Source organism: Remersonia thermophila, chromosome 4, assembly GCF_042764415.1.
Source record: "Remersonia thermophila strain ATCC 22073 chromosome 4, whole genome shotgun sequence".
Classification (NCBI taxonomy): Eukaryota; Fungi; Ascomycota; class Sordariomycetes; order Sordariales; family Chaetomiaceae; genus Remersonia; species Remersonia thermophila.
In genome coordinates, this window is record NC_092220.1 from 601,901 (window position 1) to 620,094 (window position 18,194).

Here is an 18,194-nt window from a genome sequence, read left to right on the forward strand (position 1 = left end):
CGTGCTCAAACGGTTGCTTTTCAAACCCCCCCTCCCCCTCTCCCTTTTTTTTCTCATTTTTCTTTTCTTTTTGTTGATTCCTGCATTTTCGGTGCGCCGAGCGAGTTCAGCCGGATGGGAATGAGGCATGCGGCATGTTGGCGGTTTCGGTCGTTGAATATACTAGTAGGGGTGCACCTAGGTCGACGTTAAGCTGCTCAGGATGACTGGGGTAGAGAGAAAGGGAGAGAGAGGGAGAGAGGCGTGTGCGCTTGAGAGAAGGAGAGTGAGACAGATACAGAGAGCGAGATACTTTGGAAACAATTTACCGTGTTTGTGACCGCGACGGCTGGATGTTGTGATGATGGCGGCTTAAGCAGGTATCAAGTCTGAACTCGGGAGAGAGTGCACCGGAAAGAACTAGAACTGCATCTTAACGTGTACATACCGCCGGGTACTTGTTTCTAGACAAGGGTTCTTGGGAGACACATCTTTAAGAGTCATGTCCTCTATCTTTTTTTTTTTCTTTTTTATTGTTTGGCCACCTTGGGCATATTATCATCACATCAGGCTGTGCAATCAAAAAAATAAAACCCGAAAAAACTCACTTGTATATTATTCAATGTCTAATTAAAAAGACAGATAGACAGATACATTGACGGTAAGTGAATGTGTGTGTGTCTGTCTGTGTGTGTGTGTATGCATGTGTGTCTGTACGTTTGGTTGAGAGAGGTTTCCAAACGTTGGGTATCAGAATCCAGAGGGAAAAAAAGGAAAAAAAAAAAACATTAAAAAAATGGAAAGGCATAAATCATCTCCTCCACCACCCTCCTCCTTCTCTACTTTACCCCCCCTCCTTCAACCCATGAAAACTAGACTCCCTCCCTTTCTACCCCCCCTCTTCCCCTTTCTCATGCTGGTGGCACCACCACAACCGCCACCGCCGCCTCTTTCTGGTCATCCACCCAAACGTTTCCCGCAACTGCTATGCACCAAGGTACACGTACGTACCCCCATACACACCCGGCACATCAACCACCACGACGGCATCCTTCTTCACTGGCCGATTCCTCCCTCAAGGCAACGCTACCAGAGCCGTCGCCCATCGACTCCCAACTCCGTCTAGTAATAAATCTTCTTCTCCCAGACGGGGGGCCTCGTGTTCTCCTCGTCCCAGCGAATCTTTCCCTTATCGTCGAGGACGCAGCCCTCGTCCGTAATGGGGATGACCTTGCGGGTCTGGGCCACCTCCTGGGCCGAGACGCCGGCGCTGTCGCGGGGCACCCACAGGAGCGGCACCTTTCTGGTGACGGTGGGCGGGTGGTAGGCGTCGTCGGCGACGTCGATGGGGTAGGGGTCGAGGTAGGCGGTGCGGGGGACGAGCTTGCGCAGGACGGCGTAGTTGGAGTAGATCCAGGGCTGCAGGAAGCGCGTGAACCAGTTGCCGACGCGGCCCGTCGACTTGTTGGCCTCGCGGGCCAGCAGAACGGCCGCCTCGGTCTCGTCGATGATGCCGTCGCCGTTGAGGTCGTGCAGCTTGGCCTTCTTGGCGTTGTTGGAGGACGAGGGCGAGGTGGCGGCGGCGGCCGACGCGGAGCGCTCCTTTTCGAGGTCGAGCCGGCGGACCTCGGCCTCCTCGGCCAGCAGGGTGAGCGGGAGGTTGTACATGAGGGGCTCAAGGGCCGCGTTGAGCGAGATGTGGAAGAGGACGGTGAAGACGAGGAAGATGACCATGAGGATCAAGGGACCGGGGGCGATGGAGGCACCAAAGAGGCCGATCATGCACACCTCGGCGAGGTAGAGGCCCGTGAAGAGCTGCTTGATGGCCTTGGGGTAGATGAGGCCGCGCGTGTCGACCTGGGTGTCGGTGACGAAGAAGACGTTGTAGCGCCAGGCGAAGTAGAAGAGGAACATGGCGACGGTGGCCCAGCCGAGCATGAGGGGGGCGATGCACGAGTAGGTGATGGCTGACCAAGAGAGAGAGAGAGAGCGTGTGTCAGCCAGCCGCCAGTCAGGGAGGAGGCGGAAAGAGGAAGGAGCACGTACCAATGACGACAATGTTAGTGTAGACGGGCAGGGTGCTGCCCCACGAGATGGCGCTCAGCTCGGTCCACTTCTGGTACATGGCGCGGGGGGTGGAGGCCAGGAACTTGTAGAGCAGCCAGAAGATGATGAAGCCGGCGACCTGGGTGAGGACGCTGGTGGCGATGGTGAGGCCCTGGACGATGAAGTAGGCGATGTAGAGGTTGGAGGCCTTGGGCAGGTTCTCGGCCAGGATGGACGGGGCCGAGCTAGGATTGTTGTAGAGCTTCTCGGCGACGACGGTGGCGGACGAAGAGAGGGTGGCGACGAGGAAGACCTGGATGACCTGGAAGGCAAAGTAGGCGTTTTGGGTGAAGAGCTCGACGCGCGAGGTGGAGGGCTCGCCGGCGAACTTGGCGCAGACTGCGGCTGTTAGCAGGCAGGCAGGCAGAGGGGGAGAGAGAGAGAGAGAGAGAGAAAAGAGAGAGCAGCTTACGGCGAATGACGATGGGCACGAGGGACATGAGCAGGGAAAGCAGGACCGAAGGCAAAAGACCGGTGATGACGCCCATGATGAAGCCGGGGATCTCCTTGAGCCAGCCGAGCCAGGAGATGGTGCTGGAGAGGGCCTCGACGTTGCTGACGAAACCGACAAAGGCGACGGGGATGGCCCAGAAGAGGATCATGGCGGTGATGAAGGCGAGGATGATGTAGCGGCGGATGACGACCTGCCACCAGGGGATGGCGAGGGAGGACCAGATGACCTCGCCGGGGCGGATGCCGACGTAGCGGGGGCACATGTGGAAGCCGAGGTGGTGGGAGAGCATCTGGGAGGCGCCTTCGGCGTCGGCCTGGGTCTTGAACTCGATAAAGACGCCGGAGATCTTGTCGTAGCCGCCGGCGCGGTACTTGCGCTGGGCCTTTTCGGCGGCGGGCACGAGGTGGGAGAGCTTCTTGCGGCACCAGTCGATGGAGTCGACCTTTTCGCCGATGAGGCCCAGGGGCCCGAGGCGGTGGGTGGGGCGCTTGTCGCGGGGCACCCAGCGGGCGGCGAGGTCGCCCGACTCGGCGTCGGCGACGGCGTCGCCGGGGCTGCCCGTCTTGAGGGCCTGGCGGCGGTACTTGTTGGCGAGCTTGATGATCTCGACCTCGGCCTTTTCGAGGCGCATGGCGACCTCGTCGCGCTCCTCGACGAGCTCCTCGACCTCGGTGGTGTCGCTGGTGATCCAGATGCGGCTGACGGCGGGGCCAAAGACCTTGCGCAGGGCGCGCTCGTTGCGCAGGTCCTCGGGGACCGAGGTGAAGAGGACGGTGCGGGACGAGATGCGGTCCGAGTAGAAGGGGCTGAGCAGGAAGGCCTGGCGCAGGTTGATGTAGAAGATGCACTCGCGCATGATCATGTACATGACGAAGCCGAAGTAGACCCACGAGACGAGGGCGTGGGCGTAGTAGCGGTTGTACTGGCCCTGCTGGTCGATGTTGGCGTACGACAGTATGTCGAGCTCGGCCTGGCCGCCGCCGCCGGTGGCGTTGACGGGGAAGAGGATGGGCCAGGTGATGATGCAGCCGACGAAGCAGAGGACGACCGACATGCGCAGGTAGCGGATGTAGAGGTAGGCGTCGAGGGACTGGTGCTGGAGGGCGTAGATGTCGGGGATCTTCCAGAAGCCGATGATCCAGTCGAAGAAGCCGGTGGGGAGGGGAGGCGAGCGCTCGCTGAGGAGGAGAAGGAGGAGGGTTAGCCCATAAGGGACGCGAAGGAGGAGGCAGGGCAGAAGGAGCCTACATTTCGCGCAAGCTTCCTAGGTAGGTTCTAGGGGCGTAGAATCGGCGCTGGGTTTTACGGAGGATGAGGAAGGCGAGGATGTAGACGCCCGAGATGATGGCGACCGGGATGAGGGTCGCAACCATGCCTAGAGAGAGAGAGAGAGAAGAGAGGGTTGAATGATCAGGTCAGTCCCATCATGATCCTCCGTCCGCCATTCACGTCATGGCGCAGAAAACAAGGAGAAAGAAGAACTCACTCGACAACGAGGTCGGGCGGGTGTCGTCGTTGGCCTCATCCTCGGCGGGTTTGAGGCTGTCAAAGATGACATCCATGATGGCGACGGTGCAGAGTTGGGTACTCTGCGGCCCCAGGGAGAAACAGTGAGAGAGGGCTGAGGTGGTCTCGCAGTCGTGCCAAGGGGGGGTGTATGTGTGTCGGGATAGGAGAAGAAGGAGAACAAGAACAAGTAGAGTTGTGTAGGTAAAGTAGGACCCAGTTGTAGGCCGTACCGTCTATGTAGGGGGGTAACACGTCAAGACAAGACAAGGGCGATGACCAGCGCCCTCTGTAGACAGACTAAACTACTTTGTGTAGTTGGATGGTTCACTCGCCGGAGATCGTCGCGGGGGTCCGTCACCAAAAGGCGGGTCGGGGAGGTCCGAGGGAGCGCCGAGGTTTTGTTTAGGACGGGCAGCCGGGCAGCTGTGCAGCTCTCTTCTCTCTTTTTGGCGTGGGCGCGTGTCCGGTAGGTGTCCGTACTGCGTAGCCGCTTCGTGGTGCCGGACTTTTTGGTGAGACAAGGGGAGGCCCTGAGGGTCGGGGAGGTCAAGCGGATCGAGTGGTCAGGGATGAAAGCGAGCCGGTGACCCGACTTCAGGGGACGTCCGCTGAAACAAGCGCGCGCGCAGGCCCATCCAATCGAATCGAATCAATGACGCAACGGTGGACAAGTAGACGAGATGAGAGCGTTGCAGAGAGGTTTGGGAGGTAGGTATGCACAATTTAAAAAATAAAAAAAAATAAAAAGAAAGAAAAAGAACGGTAAAATAAAAAAAATCAAGAAAACCAGGTAACTAACCTGGAAAGGTAGATGGATGACTCTCTTTTGGCTCTCTCCACCATGTACGTCAAGGGAATCCACCCATCCACCAACCACTTGCATGTACTGCGTACTGTGGCTGGACTGCGTACCTAGTACTAGCAGCATGTACGCAGTATACGCAGTGCTGTGGGAAGATGTTGGAGAAGCAAGCTCTCTCTTGCCAGGTTCTTGCAAGGTTCTTGCAAGGACTTGCAAGGGCCTGCAAGGGCCTGGCAGCATGGCTCGCGGATCAGCGAGAGGCCAATGACGCAAATGCGCTCCAATGCGCCGCCCCCCAATGCGCCGAAATGCCAGAAACGGACAACCTCGAAGAGCCCGGTGGAGCCCCTGCAATTTCCCAGCTCGACCAGGGTTACCGACGGCCCCAAACCCCCCGCCAAGCCGCATGCAACCCTGCCCTTCCCTGTCGGGATCCCGTGTTCGTCCTCTCCTGGGCTTTCATGACAATCAGCCAACAAGCGAACGAACACCAGGACAGGACAGGCCTCCCTCCTCCTCCGTGACGCTTGACTCTCTCGCCCTCCGGTCCGGCGCCCCTCTTCCTCGCCGCCCGGGCTCTTGGCGTTTCCACCCAAGCCAAAGCCAAGCCAAGTCAAGCCGGCGTTGGGTGACTGGCGTCGACAAACCGTGGTGTGGCTGACGGTCCATACGGGCTAACGTTGGTTGGTGCATACTGCGTACTGTGGTGTACACTACGTACTGCGTAAAAGATGGGACCGACCGACCGACCGACCGATGAGCTGCAGCAGCGGCTGACCCGGCGCTGCTGAGCTTGCAGATTCCTCTTGCAGAGAACCCCCGCACCCGATCTACACCAGCTCTGCTTGTTTTGACATGGCGTCCTGTCGACGTGTCACAGCGGTATACATGCTACACAGTAGCAGTATAGTACTTGCTGCGGTAGCACCAGCTTGCCCAGGAACATGGAAAAGCACATGTCCGTCCTGCCGGCCATGGGTGGGTTGCATTGCAGCCCCGGGGAGCCAATGAGGTCATGGCCATGTCTCGGGGACGGCGACCTTCAGAGCACGTCTCCCCTCTTCCCCAGAGCCGACCGCGCGCGTGTGCGTGGAGGGCGGGGGAACCGATGAAGAAACCACCTGCAAGCTTGTATATAGTATACAGTGGTCATGTACATACTACCAAGGTGGTGTACAAAGTAGCAGAGTACCCCAAACGGGGGTGGCAGCTCGGTTCGTTCCCTGAAAGGATGCCAGGGTTGCAGGGTGCGAATCAACAAGCACCCGGCCAGTCCATGGCGTACCTATAGTAGATGGCAGCATCCTTCATAGGTCGGTGTCGGCTTTCCCCGAGAGCGACAAACCGCGCTGCCCCCCTCTGGGTTCTGCACACGAGGCCGTTTGCGTCGGCGAGAGGAGAGATCATGGAACCTTGTACGCTGCCGTTTCCGTCCGAGGCGGTGTTGGAATGGACAGACGACGCCTTTGACCTGCGGCGCCCAACAAAGAACCACGAGACAGCCAGGCGGGCTGGCAGGTCTCCCACAAACGAGCCACCGTGGGATATACAGGAGACGGTAGACACGTTCCCTCCCCCTCCTCCCGGCGTGACCTCTTTCCTGCCCCTGAGAGCCACGTAGAGAGACCGACGGCCCATCCCGCGAGCAAACCATGTCCAGGCCCGGCTTTGACCACCTCCGCGTGCCCGCCCACCTGGCCGAGCACGAGGACGACGACCAGGCCGGCCAGCGCGGCTACATCAAGGCCACCGACTACTCCCTGCCCTACACGTCGTCGTGGTCCCGCCTCCACGACGCCGAGGTCGACACCGGCCTCTTCCGCCACGTCAACTGCACCTACCTGTCCACCCACGGCGTGCCCCCGACCCTTTTGGCCCTCAAGCAGCACGCCCAGTCGCTCTGCGCCCTGATCCTCCAGCTGTCCCCGACCCTCGAGCCGGGCGAGATCGGCATCCGCGGCGGCCAGAACCGCGACGGCGACGACGACAAGGACGGCACCGAGGACCCGTTGGCCGTGCGCTACCGCCTCAACGACGCCTTTGACTTCCTCGACGACCTGTCCACGCCCTACGACAACAACGACCCGGACCATCACCGCCCGCTGCTCGCCCTGGTCAACGAGGTGCGCTCCCGCGACGAGGCCCGCGGCGTCACCCACTACCACTGCCCGCTGGCCGCCGCCGAGCCCCCTCGCTCCAAGGGCGGCAAGATCCGCCCCTACGCCAGCCACCACAACCTGGTCCTGCACGCCAACGCCTGCCTCGAACGCCTCGACCACGAGTTCAGCCCGACCGGCGGCCTCATGAGCCTCCTGCCCGTCGTCACCCCGCTCGCCGGCCAGAAGCTGGTCGGAGATGACGACGACGACGGCGGCAATGATAACGGCCCTGGCCCGCACCGGCCTCCGGCGGTGGACCCGGCGCTGCCGCACCCGGACCTCGCCAACGCCCGCAACAGCCTGCTCGGCCAGTGGCTGCACTTCACCCAAGCCCTGGTCGCGCGCACCCACGACCTGGAGCGGGCTTACGGCGCCGCCCTCGACGTCCTGGCCGGCGAGGCCACCGTGCCGCACGAGCTCCTGGCCTCCGGCGCCGCTTCCTCTGCCTCCGGCGGCGGCGGCGGCGGCCGGCCCCTCGTCTACCCGCAGGACCGCTGGATCCTGGCCCACGCCGGCGACGCCGTCTTTGAGCTGGTCCACTCGCTCCTCGACCGCCAAGAAGCCCTCGCCCGCAGCCGGGAGCGCGCCTTGGCCCGCAACGGCGCCGTCGGCGACGGCGCCGGCTTCGCCGACAAGGGCGGGCTGGTCTACGTCGACGTCGCCACGCGCTACTACCGCGTCGCTCCCCCGACCGGCAGCGGCGAAAGCGGCGGCGGCGGCTCCGCCCGCCCTGCGCAACACCGGAGCACCCTCTTCGTCCTCCCCGCGTGGGAGCACCACCCCGGCGTGGCCCACACCCGCGCGGCGGAATCCCGGCCCACCATCGTCGCCTGCCCCAGCCCCAAGTGGCCCGCCCGCGCCACCGAGCTCGAAAAGAGGTACGAGGACCACCTGCGGCGGGCGCAGCAGACCCAGGTCGAGGACGCGCGGCTGCGGCTCGAGGTGCAGGAAAAGACGGCCGAGCTGCGGCTCCTGGCCGCCGAGAACGAGCGGCTGGCCCGCGCGCGGGACGCGCTCCTGCTGGCGGTGGGGGACGACGGCCTGCTGGTGGAGACGGCGGAGAGGATGCACGAGATCCGCGAGAGCGCGAGGAAAGCCAAGACGGAGCTGGCGCAGGCCCAGAGGGAGCGGGACGAAGGGAGGGCGAGGGAGAAGGCGCTCGAGAAGCGCGTCGAGGCGCTGAGGACGCAGGTGGCCAGGCTCGAGGCGGCGAGGGACGCAAAGCCCTCGCCGGGTAGTTAGTTGATTCGTTGATATTATAGTAGCTCGTAACCAACGCACAACGGAGGGACGACGCTGTGGATTTTGCAAACCGCGAAATGAATCCCGTCCGCGTTTGGCTTGACCAGCTAGTTACTGAGTAACTAATTCCTGCGTAGGCCGGTCGGCGCGATGCCGCGGCCCATCCTCTTGGAGCTCCGGTCACCGCGACAAGGACTTCGCATCATGGTGGAATGGTTCTCCTCGCTGGCCCACGGCCTCTGACTCGTGCGCTGGTCGCCGTTTTCGGTAGTTCGGGGAACATGACGGCGTCAACCCTTGGCGGCCCGCGGTCCAGATCGCCCGTTGCCGTGGCAACCCTTTCCAGCCGCCCCCCTTCCCTTCCAAACAACACGCCTCCCTCCATCGCATCCGGCTGAGAAGACGGCCAATATTGCAGCCCACGCGGCCGCAAAGGTCCTCCTCCCCCCCCCGTCTGGCCAATGGCGCGCATACGTTGCCTCGCAACCTCCCCGGGGCAACGTCTCCGAGCCGCGGATGAATGAGAGGGGCGATACGAAGGCATGCCCCAAAAAAGAAGGGGTTTGTTGACGTCGTGATCCCCAGCTCCAGAGAGAGAGCGAGATAGAGAGAGAGGGGGGCTTTTTTTTTTTTTCATGAAGCATCCACAGGGCGCATCCACTCGATTCCATCTCGTAGTAGCATATCCTGCTTTTCTGCTGTCGCGAGCGCCGGTCGTTGCCAGATCCTCTTTGCATCGCACTTCCAAAGCGTCTTCTTGGACCGTGGTTGTTCGGGCTCGCTTCCTGTTTCTCGTTGACCACTTACACGCACCTACCTACCTGCCTACTTCCCTACCTATTACTACTACTACTTCTGCTGCTACTACTACCATTACTATATACGTTGCGTTGGGGTCTTGAGTGAGATCAGCGTGTTCCCATCGCTTCGGGATAGCGCAGAACCGTACGGAGAGGCACGGACGGGGTCGGCCACCGCATCCATCGATAGCGGCTCTCCTGTCGAGCAAGCCTTGAACCAAGATCCAACCCGTCTCTCTGCGTCCTATCTCACCACCAGAATCTCGACGGGCACGAGGAACCGGGTAACGATGCGTGGTTAAGCGGGTCCCCGCCAACGCACACGTCCCGCGACACTGCTTTCCCACCAAGCCTCTTCTTCTCTTCTCTTTCTCTCTCTCTCTTTACCTCTCTCAGTCGCATCATGCTGGCCTCCCACCGACGTCCGGCCAAGACAGCGCCTACGGCCCGGGCCGCCGGGGCCGGGGCAGGGGCCGGGGCCGCGACCGATACCCCAGCCGCCAGGGCGGCTTCCCGGGGTCGACGACCTCCAAGGCTATCGGACACGACCCGTACCCGTCGGCGAGCCGCCTCCCGTGGCAACCTCGCCGCCACCGCTACCACTAGGGCCATGACCGCAGCGATCCTAAGCCTGGCCGGCCGCGCGTCCGCCTTCAACGGCTCGCCCCTCCCGTACACCCCGACCACGATTCTCATCCCTCCGATCGACGGCTCCGGCTCTGGCTCCGGCTCCGGCACGACGGTCTACATCTTCACCGCTTCCGACAACGGCAACGACCCCAAGGCGGTCGAGCTCCTGGCCGTCCCCCTTTCCCCGTCCTCCACCCTGCGCGCCGCCTCCCTGGAGCCCACCAAGCTCTTCTCCTCGCCCCCGCCCTTCTTCGCCGACGACCGGGACAACAGCTGTCCCACCTTCGCCCCGTCCATGCTCCGCAACGGCACCCTCGCCGTCGTCACGGGCAGCTGCTCCTCCCGGGGCGGCGGCAAGGGCCGCGGCTCCGTCGCCGCCGCGCTCTGGACGTACGCCCCGGCGCCCCGCCGCGGTGGACCCGCCACGCCGTCGCGCCGGCGTCGTCGTCGTGGGACGACGCGCAGAGCGGGCCGTACCACCTCGGCGGCGCCCTCGCCTTCTCGGCCCAGCTCCGCCCGACCCTGTCCCCGCCCGCCTTGTACCTCTACGGCGGCATGTGCCCGCCCGTCGCCGGCTCCGGGTCCGGCGTCACCTACTCGAACCACATGCTGCGCATCTCGCCGGCCGGCGGCGGCGGCGGCGGCGGCGGGGCCCGCTCACCCTCGACCACGCCCCGACGCGCGGGCAGCAGGGCCCGCTCGCCCGCGCCGGGTTCAGCTGGACGGAGCTGCCGCCGAGCACGGCGAGCCGGGCGGCGGACGGCGACAAGAGGAGGAAACGCGGGGCGGACGTGGTGACGCAAAAGACGAGCCACGTGCTGCTGGGCGGGCACGCGCAGGGCAAAGGGTTCGAAGGGGCCGGCGGCTTGCACGGGCTGACGATCCCGAGCGGCATGGACACGGCCGCCGTGTGGTCGCTGCCCGAGGAGACGTGGAGCTTGGTCCGCATCGCGATGCCGGGCTCGTCTTCGTCGTCGTCGTCGTCGTCGTCGTCGTCGTCATCCTCGGCGGACAAGCCCGACCTCGCCCGCCTCCGCCAGTCCGCCGCCGCCGCGGTCGCCCCGGTCGCCATCGACCGGCGCTCGGGCCACACGGCCGTGCTCAGCGAGGACGGCACCAGGCTGGTCGTGTACGGCGGCTGGACCGCCGAGACGGCCACCGAGTGGCGGCCCGCGCGCCCGCAGCTCGCCGTCGCGCGCATCGGCGTCGGCCTCGACGACTGGGTGTGGGAGATCCCCCGGGCCGGCAACGACCATCGGGACGCGGGCGTGTACGGCCACGGGGCCGCGGTGCTGCCGGGGAACGTCATGATGGTGTACGGCGGGTACGAGATCCGCACGGGCACCCGGCAGCCGGGGTCGCGGCGGAGGCGCCAAAGGGCCGTCGCCGGGGGGAAAATGTTTTACAACATCACGAGCGGCACGTGGTCGGACGAGTACGTCGCGCCGGCGGTGCTGACGGGTGGAATAAGAGGAGGAGGAGGAGGAGGAGGAGGAGCGCAAGGAGGAGGGTCTGCGGGCGGTACCGGATCCGGGTCTGGCGGCGGCGCCAACGGGTCGGGTGGCTCCTCTGGACACGGCAACAACGGCGGCGGCAGCGGTGGCAACGGCGACGGCGACGGCAACGGCAACGGCAACGGCGGCAGCAGCGGCGGTAGCGGTAGCAGCGGCAGCGGAGGTTCTTCTGGCAGCAATAGCTACGGCAGCGGATGGGGAGGGTCGTCCGGCCACGGCGACGATTCCGGCGGCACCGGCGGCGGCGCCGACGCCTCGTCGTCGCGCGCGCGCCAGATCGGGCTCGGCGTCGGCCTCGGCCTGGGCCTCCCCCTGCTGCTCCTCCTGGCGGCGCTCCTCGTCCGCAAGACGTACCTGCGCCGGCGCGACCGCCGGTGCGACGGGGCGATCCGCGGCCTGGGCAAGGAGGCGGACGGCGGCGGCGGCGGCGGCGGCGGCGGCGACGAGATGCTGGAGCGCGAGCACGGCCTGCTGTCCAACCTGTTCCCCTGGACGGCGGCGAGCGCGAGGAGCTGGTACGGCAACGACGATCCGTACTCGGTGGGGAGGGGGTCGCCGGCGTACGAGAATCTGCGCGACGCCGGCGCCGGGTGGTCGCGCGGCGCGGGGGTGTACATGCCGCCGCCGCCGCCGTCGGCGTCGTCGTTTGGCAGCTCGCGGCCCAAGGGCGCCAAAGGCCTGGTCGTTCCGGCCGGCGGCGGGTACGACTTCGCGCCGCTGGCCCGGGAGCAGCCGGGACGCATCTCGCCCATCTACGAGGCGGAAGAGGAGGACGTCGAGGAGGATCCGTTCCTGACGCCCACCACCACGGGCTCGCCGACGAGGAACCGGTTCTCGCAGCTCTTCCAGGCTCACGACGCGGGCGGGCCGGCCTCGGCGGGGGCCGGAGAAGGCGCAGGGCAGGACCGCGACGTGAAAGCCTGGGTCTCGGACGTCGACGCCCTGACCCGCGCGGCCCACCCGCCGGCCCCGCCGGCCGCCGACCCGGGCCCGCCGACGACGGCCGCACCGTCAGCAACCTCTCGGAGCGCAGCGCCTGGAGCTTCGTGCGCGGCGGCAGCCTCCTGGCCCGTCGCGGCAACGACGACGGCGGCAGCAAGAGCAGCGGCAGCGGCAGCAGCAGCAACAACATCAACAACGGCGGCGCCGGCCTCGGCAGCGCCAGCAACGGCCGGCCCGAGATCTCGGTCGACACCTCGTTCGGCAACGGCCACCACGCGGCTCGCTCCAGCTTCGTGGCCCTCCAGGCCGAAGGGCCGAGCTTGCTTCTCGGCTCCGCGCCGGCCGACGCGGACCCTAGCAACGGCGTCTTTTACAGCGGCGGCGGCTACGGCGGCGGCGGCTACGGCGGCTACGGCGACGACGGCCCGGAGCCGGATTACTACATGACGTCAAGCAACAGCATCAAGCGCAACAAGCCGCCGCAGCGGCGCAGCTGGCTGGGCAGCCTCAAGCGCGTCTTCAGCAGCGGCAGCCACGCCGCCGCCGCCACGACGGCGGCGGCGACGGGCGCGGCGGGGGCGGCCTACCCGCCCGACAGCCCAACGCGCGAAGGCCTCCTGTCGCGCTACTCGCAGCACGCGGACGGCGGCGGCGAGGGCATGTCGGAGTACGACACGGTGCTGAACGCGGCGCTGGCGGCGCAGGGCCGGGAGCGGTGGGGGTTGGGCCTGCCGGGCCGGGGCGGCGGCGGCGGCGGCGGGGACGTTGGCGGCGACGACGACGACGACGACGACGCGGAGGGCCTGGAGCGGGACCTGGAGCGGGCGGCGGAGCGGAGGACGGTGCAGATCATGTTCACGGTGCCGAGGGAGCCGCTGAGGGTGGTGAACGCCGAGGTGGAGCGGGAGGAGAGCGTGCATTTGGTGCTGGAGCCGGAGGAGGAGGGAGGGGGAGAAGATCAAGAGAGGCGGCAGGGCTCGGCGGGCGGGGTGGTTGGTGGCGAGGCCGAGGGGGAGAGGAAGATGAAGGAAGAGAGGGAGGAGGAGGAGATGCCAGCCCCGTTGGCGGTCCGGCGGGATGCATCCCAGCACCAGCACCAGCACGAGCACCAGCACCAACGCCCATACCATCCTCAGCAGCACGAGAACGACGAGCAAAACGACGACGACGACGAAAAGGTTCCCGAGATCACCGTCACGAGCACGACAAGAAACACCATCAGCCTCCTCGCCCCGAGCACCGTCGGCAGCACCGTCGGCAGCACCGTCGGCAGCACCGTCAGCAGCAACAGCAGCACGACCGACATCACGCTCCCGATCAGCAGCAGCAGCAGCACCACCGATGTGACCACCACCACCACCACCACCACCACCATGCCAACCCGCGGCGTCGCATCCACCACCGCGGCGGCCGCGGACCAGCGGTTCTCGACGGCCTCGACCTTTTCGCTGCTGTCGGCCATCACGTCGTCGACGCCGCCGACGCTGCACACGGCGACGGCCGTCCGGCTGGAGCGGCCGGCCCACCCGCACCCGAACCTGCACCCGAACCCGCACCCGCGGCCCAGCTCGCGGGTGCTAGCCATGGTGGAGGACTTTGAGACGCGGGGCCGGGGCCGGGATCGGGATCGGGACGCGGGCGACGGCAGCAGCAGCGGCAGCGGTAGCCCGGACGGCAGTCCCAGGTCGTCCCATGAGAGGAGATGATTTTTTTTTTCTATTTTCTGTTTTGTTTTGTTTTGTTTGTTCCTTTTTTTTTGCTTTTTTGGTTGGTTCTTGGATGTTGCAGGGAAGGGAAGGGGGAGGGATCCGGGACTTGGATGGGAATGGGTTTCAGAGAGGTGGATCTCTAGGGTCTCTGTTTTGGATGAGAGGAGGAGGGAGGAGGAAGAGGAGGAACAAGAAAAAAAAAGAGGTGGAGGTGGTGGTGGTTGTGTACGCAGTATGTGTATTTAGGGAGGGCAAGGTACGCCTGCCCTTGGGTGTGTGTGTGTGTGTGTGTGTGTGTGTTTATATGTGTGCACGTACTATATCGTATTGTATGTACTCCTTGTGGACGTAGGAATGGCTTTGGGAGGTATATCATCATGAGCTCTGTTTGGAGGGTGGTTCTCCGTCCCCTCCCAAGAGGACGGCCCACGGTCACTACAATGTATAGTACGCAGTGTGTGCTCAGTACGCAGCATGCACGATGTATACGCAGTAGACATTCCGCTGTAACGTAGCACGGCGTGTCTTGGGTGGTGGTGGTCTCCTCCCATGTCGGATCCAAAATGAACAAGAAGAGCCCCGGTGGCCCCCGGGGTCTCTCCACCTTCTCGAACATGACTGTGTATAGTACATGCTTACCCAGTACGTGCATGTTGATGTCTTGGCCGCGAGGTGGCTATCGGTGTTGTTGTTGTTGTTGTTGTTCTTCTGGTTGCGTCCATGGATGGGACTTTGTTATCTGCGTTCTGGTGACGTACCCTGCCGGCGATCCTCATCTCCCTCGCCTTTCTCTCTGTCTCTCTCTCGGGGACCACCAGCGAGGCACGGCGCTGGCTTTTATCGTGTGCTCTGTACTATACATACACGGATAGGCGACCTCCCGGACTGGCGGGTTTTTGTGCCTATCTATCTCTCCAGAGCCATTCCTTCTCTCTCTATCTCCCTCCCTCCCTCTCTCCCTCTCTCTCCCCCGACGTTGTCCGGAACCAGTGGGGGAGTTCGTAGGAGGAGAGTGGGAGGAGAGGGGAAAAAAAACCGTCACCAACCGGGGTGGAACAGGATCCATGACCCATGACCATGACCCATGGAGCATGGAGCATGGAGCATGGAGCATGGAGCATGGAGCATGGAACATGGAACATGGAGCATGTCGTCGTCCCCCCCCCCCCCCCCCCCCCGTGGCCCTGTGGCCCTGTGGAACCGAACCAACTACTGTGTAACTACCTTGCTGGAGTGACACAAGGTTGGTTGGGGCTGGAGGGAACTTGCGGGACGCGCCGAGTGGCAAGTCAGGATTCCGGCCCTGGACGGCGTCTTATTGGCCCAGTGCCTGTGTTTGTGTTGACGGCGGCCCATCTGGACTCGCCTATTTTCACACGTTGGGAGCGGTTTGGAGAAGGCGATAGGAAGGCCGGCGAAAAACAAAAACACCGGCACCCGACGCTGCGGGGACGCGAAGTTGCACCATGTACTATAGTATAGGTACTACACCGTACAAGCATCCTTTCAGGAGGACCCGGGTCGGACAGAGCAGAGCACGGCGAAGCAGGTGGCCTACCTACTGCGTAGTGAAAGCGCACGGCAAGCCCGTTGATTTTCTTTGCACGTCGCGTCCCAGGGCGGAGAGCAAGCTCCGGAGCTCAGCGCCGGGGTGGACCGGAGCGCCCGTCGGGCCAAGCCGGGGCTCGGTGGGTTCGAGAGCTGAGGTTGCGATCCCATTACGACATGGTTCTTATCGGCGTGCGAGCTGTTTTCCCTTGGCGTTTGTTCCGATGGCATCGAAACGCTTGTTTGTGCTCAGCCGCTGCCCGTTGTGCGACGCCGCGTGCCGCCTCCTCCTCCTCCTCCTCCTCCTCCTCCTCCTCCTCTTCCTCCTGACAATCCACGAGATACGAGGTTGGACCAACCGCATAGACCGAAAAAAAAAAAAAAAAAAAAAAAAAAACACGCACCACTCAGCTGCGGTGCCAACGCTCCATCGAGCCCCCCTCTCCCCTCTTCTCCCGCGGGTCTTTACGTCATCCCCGGTGGGCGATGGCGACGGCGTCACGGCACCCACCACCCACCCGTGACACGAACGAGCTCGACGGGGTCGGTGGTGGGTTGGCGAGGTGTGTGCCCACAGAGCGCGACGGACGCCAAGGCCAGAAAATTGTCGTCATATTGCGGGCAATCCCGCCGACGCCCCGACGCAGCGGTATCCCTGGCAAGGCTGGGCTCTTGTGCCTGTCGCCGAGCGGCCGAGAGGGGGCCGCTAACATGTCGCGGCGAGTCAGACACGATGCGAGGACGGCGGGCGCGGGCGCGTGCCAGTCGGAGGGGCAACAAGGGCCGAGGAGAAACAAGAGCAAAACAAAAAAGGGGAGGGGGGCGCACGAGGGTTGAGGATTTGTGATCGACAGAGGAGGGCACGATGTCTGTAAGTATAGTCACTAATACTGCGTAAAGCGTATGTACCTGATGTACGGTGTAAGCGAGCGTACTGTGGTACACGCATTCATACTACTAAGCAAAAGGCTGCTGCGGTACCTACGCAGTAGTTACCGTGTAATACTGTGTAGGAATAGGAGAGCCAGGGAGACGATTCGGTGTCAAACAAGCAAACCACAAACCCAACGAAAAAAGGCGCCCTCGTCGAGGTCTGCATCTTGTTGTCTTTCTTTTCATTGGCAATCTGCAAGCCTGCCGACCGGCAAAGACGCCAACCAACGACCCCGTTGGGCCTCGGGCGACGTTGAGCCCAGAAGAGAAAAGCGCTCGAGGAAACGGGATCGGTGCAGTGTGGAGGCGGCGTCACGGCGTCACGCCGCGCCTCCGCCATTCCCGTTGCGGGCAGTGTTGGGGGCTCTTGATCTGGCGCTCGAGCCCTTGTCCTGCCATTCCACCTCGTCTGCTCATTTGCCCTTGGCGTGGTTACACGGTAGCGTGCTGTGGCTTGGGTTCCGGGTGGGACAAGATGGGCCCTGGGAACCACCATCGCTCATCTATCCAGGGCAGCGCAAATGACATGTACTGTGTGGTATTATGGATTGATTTTCTGGGCATCCATCGCCCATTCCCGTCCCTGGTGCTGTGCTGTGTCGTGTTGTGTTGAGCCAAGATCCCACCGTGGTATGTACATGCCTGCGAAGGTCCCTAGGGCAGAAGGGCCCCCCTCTTGAGAGGATGGGAGGATGGGAGCGGGAGGGAGGGAGAGGGTGTATGCGTGTTGACTGGGTGCGGTTGGTGATGAAGGGTGACGGGAATGCGGTGCTTCTCTTTGTATAGGTAATTCCCTACCCGTATACCTACACAGTAAGGTACCTCAAGGGCTGCACCTGTGCTCCTGTAGCATACGCAGTGTTGCGTACGCAGTACTGCGTACACTTGAAGGAACCCAAGGAACGTCAAGTACTGCGTACCCATCCGGGTACATAGGTAACGTTGGTTGGAGGAGTGACAGCAAGCCTGAAACCCTGGCAGTCCCCGTCAAGACCCAAGGCCTCAAACCTCTCAAGGCAGGATCCAGCCATGGGGGTCCATCCAGCGTGTGTAAGCCAAGCCCGGCGATTGCCCAATCAGGGGGCGGCGTCGGCTGGTTCCACCTGTTGCGGCACGGGAGAGCGGCGTACCGGCGAGCATCTTCCTGGCTCCGCATCCCCACCCGCGTCTCCACCCGCAAATCTCCACCGCCCAGCTTCGCAGGCACCAAGCGTTCGGCACGCGCTCAGGTCAGGTCGGTCACCACCCGTCACCCATCCCGTCCCCGCTGCCGCCTGCCTGCAGGCACAGGCGCGGGCGTGCTGTTCACTGCTTCCATGCTTGCTGTATTATACACAGTAGCTCGTTGTGTGCTACGGTATCTTCTCTCGTACCACAGTACCTGGATATCATCCCGGCGGTACCTAGGGAGCATCCCAAGGGCCGTCAATGCAAACGCGGGACACACCGGCCTCTCACTGCCGCTGCTCGGGACGGGACCTGAGGTGAGTCCTGTTCTTTTGTTAGGTCTTTTATTTTTTTGGGGGGCTGCCGCTTGCCCTCCATTGGCGATCCCGCCAACCTGCTGGCTGCGTATACGCAGTAATAGTACATAGTTACCTTACATACCCACCTCACCGAACCCATCCGCCGCCATCCCGGTTCCAGGGTTCCAAGGTTGTTGGCTCACCGTCGCCCGCCCAGATCAGGGCACTCCACCGCATCGCTCGTTCGCTTTTCCTCCTCTCTCGGCCTTCTCCGCCCGCCCTCTGCTTCCCGTTTTTGCTTCCCGCCTCCATCTCTCTGCTCCGTACCCATCCCACCTTTCGGGCTTGCTTCGGTCCGCGTCGTCGTCGTCGCCGCCGCCGTCCCGCGCTGGGCTTTTTTT

General features: G+C 63.5%; 3 protein-coding genes across 3 annotated transcripts; 2 read left to right on the forward strand and 1 right to left on the reverse strand.

Moving 5' to 3' along the window:
- Positions 1–1,101: 1,101 nt before the first annotated feature.
- On the reverse strand, positions 1,102–4,101 carry VTJ83DRAFT_4280 (uncharacterized protein; the record flags this gene model as incomplete). Its single annotated transcript, XM_071010752.1, has 5 exons — positions 1,102–1,946; positions 2,026–2,424; positions 2,498–3,717; positions 3,788–3,914; positions 4,026–4,101. 5 exons carry the CDS (start codon positions 4,099–4,101, stop codon positions 1,102–1,104), a joined length of 2,667 nt encoding a protein of 888 aa, XP_070865730.1.
- Positions 4,102–6,502: 2,401 nt separating this feature from the next.
- On the forward strand, positions 6,503–8,251 carry VTJ83DRAFT_4281 (uncharacterized protein; the record flags this gene model as incomplete). Its single annotated transcript, XM_071010753.1, has 1 exon — positions 6,503–8,251. The coding sequence occupies one exon, from the start codon at positions 6,503–6,505 to the stop codon at positions 8,249–8,251; it is 1,749 nt and encodes a 582-aa protein (XP_070865731.1).
- A 3,138-nt stretch (positions 8,252–11,389) lies between these two features.
- VTJ83DRAFT_4282 (uncharacterized protein) lies at positions 11,390–13,843 on the forward strand (the record flags this gene model as incomplete). Its single annotated transcript, XM_071010754.1, has 1 exon — positions 11,390–13,843. The coding sequence occupies one exon, from the start codon at positions 11,390–11,392 to the stop codon at positions 13,841–13,843; it is 2,454 nt and encodes an 817-aa protein (XP_070865732.1).
- Between the last annotated feature and the right edge of the window lie 4,351 nt (positions 13,844–18,194).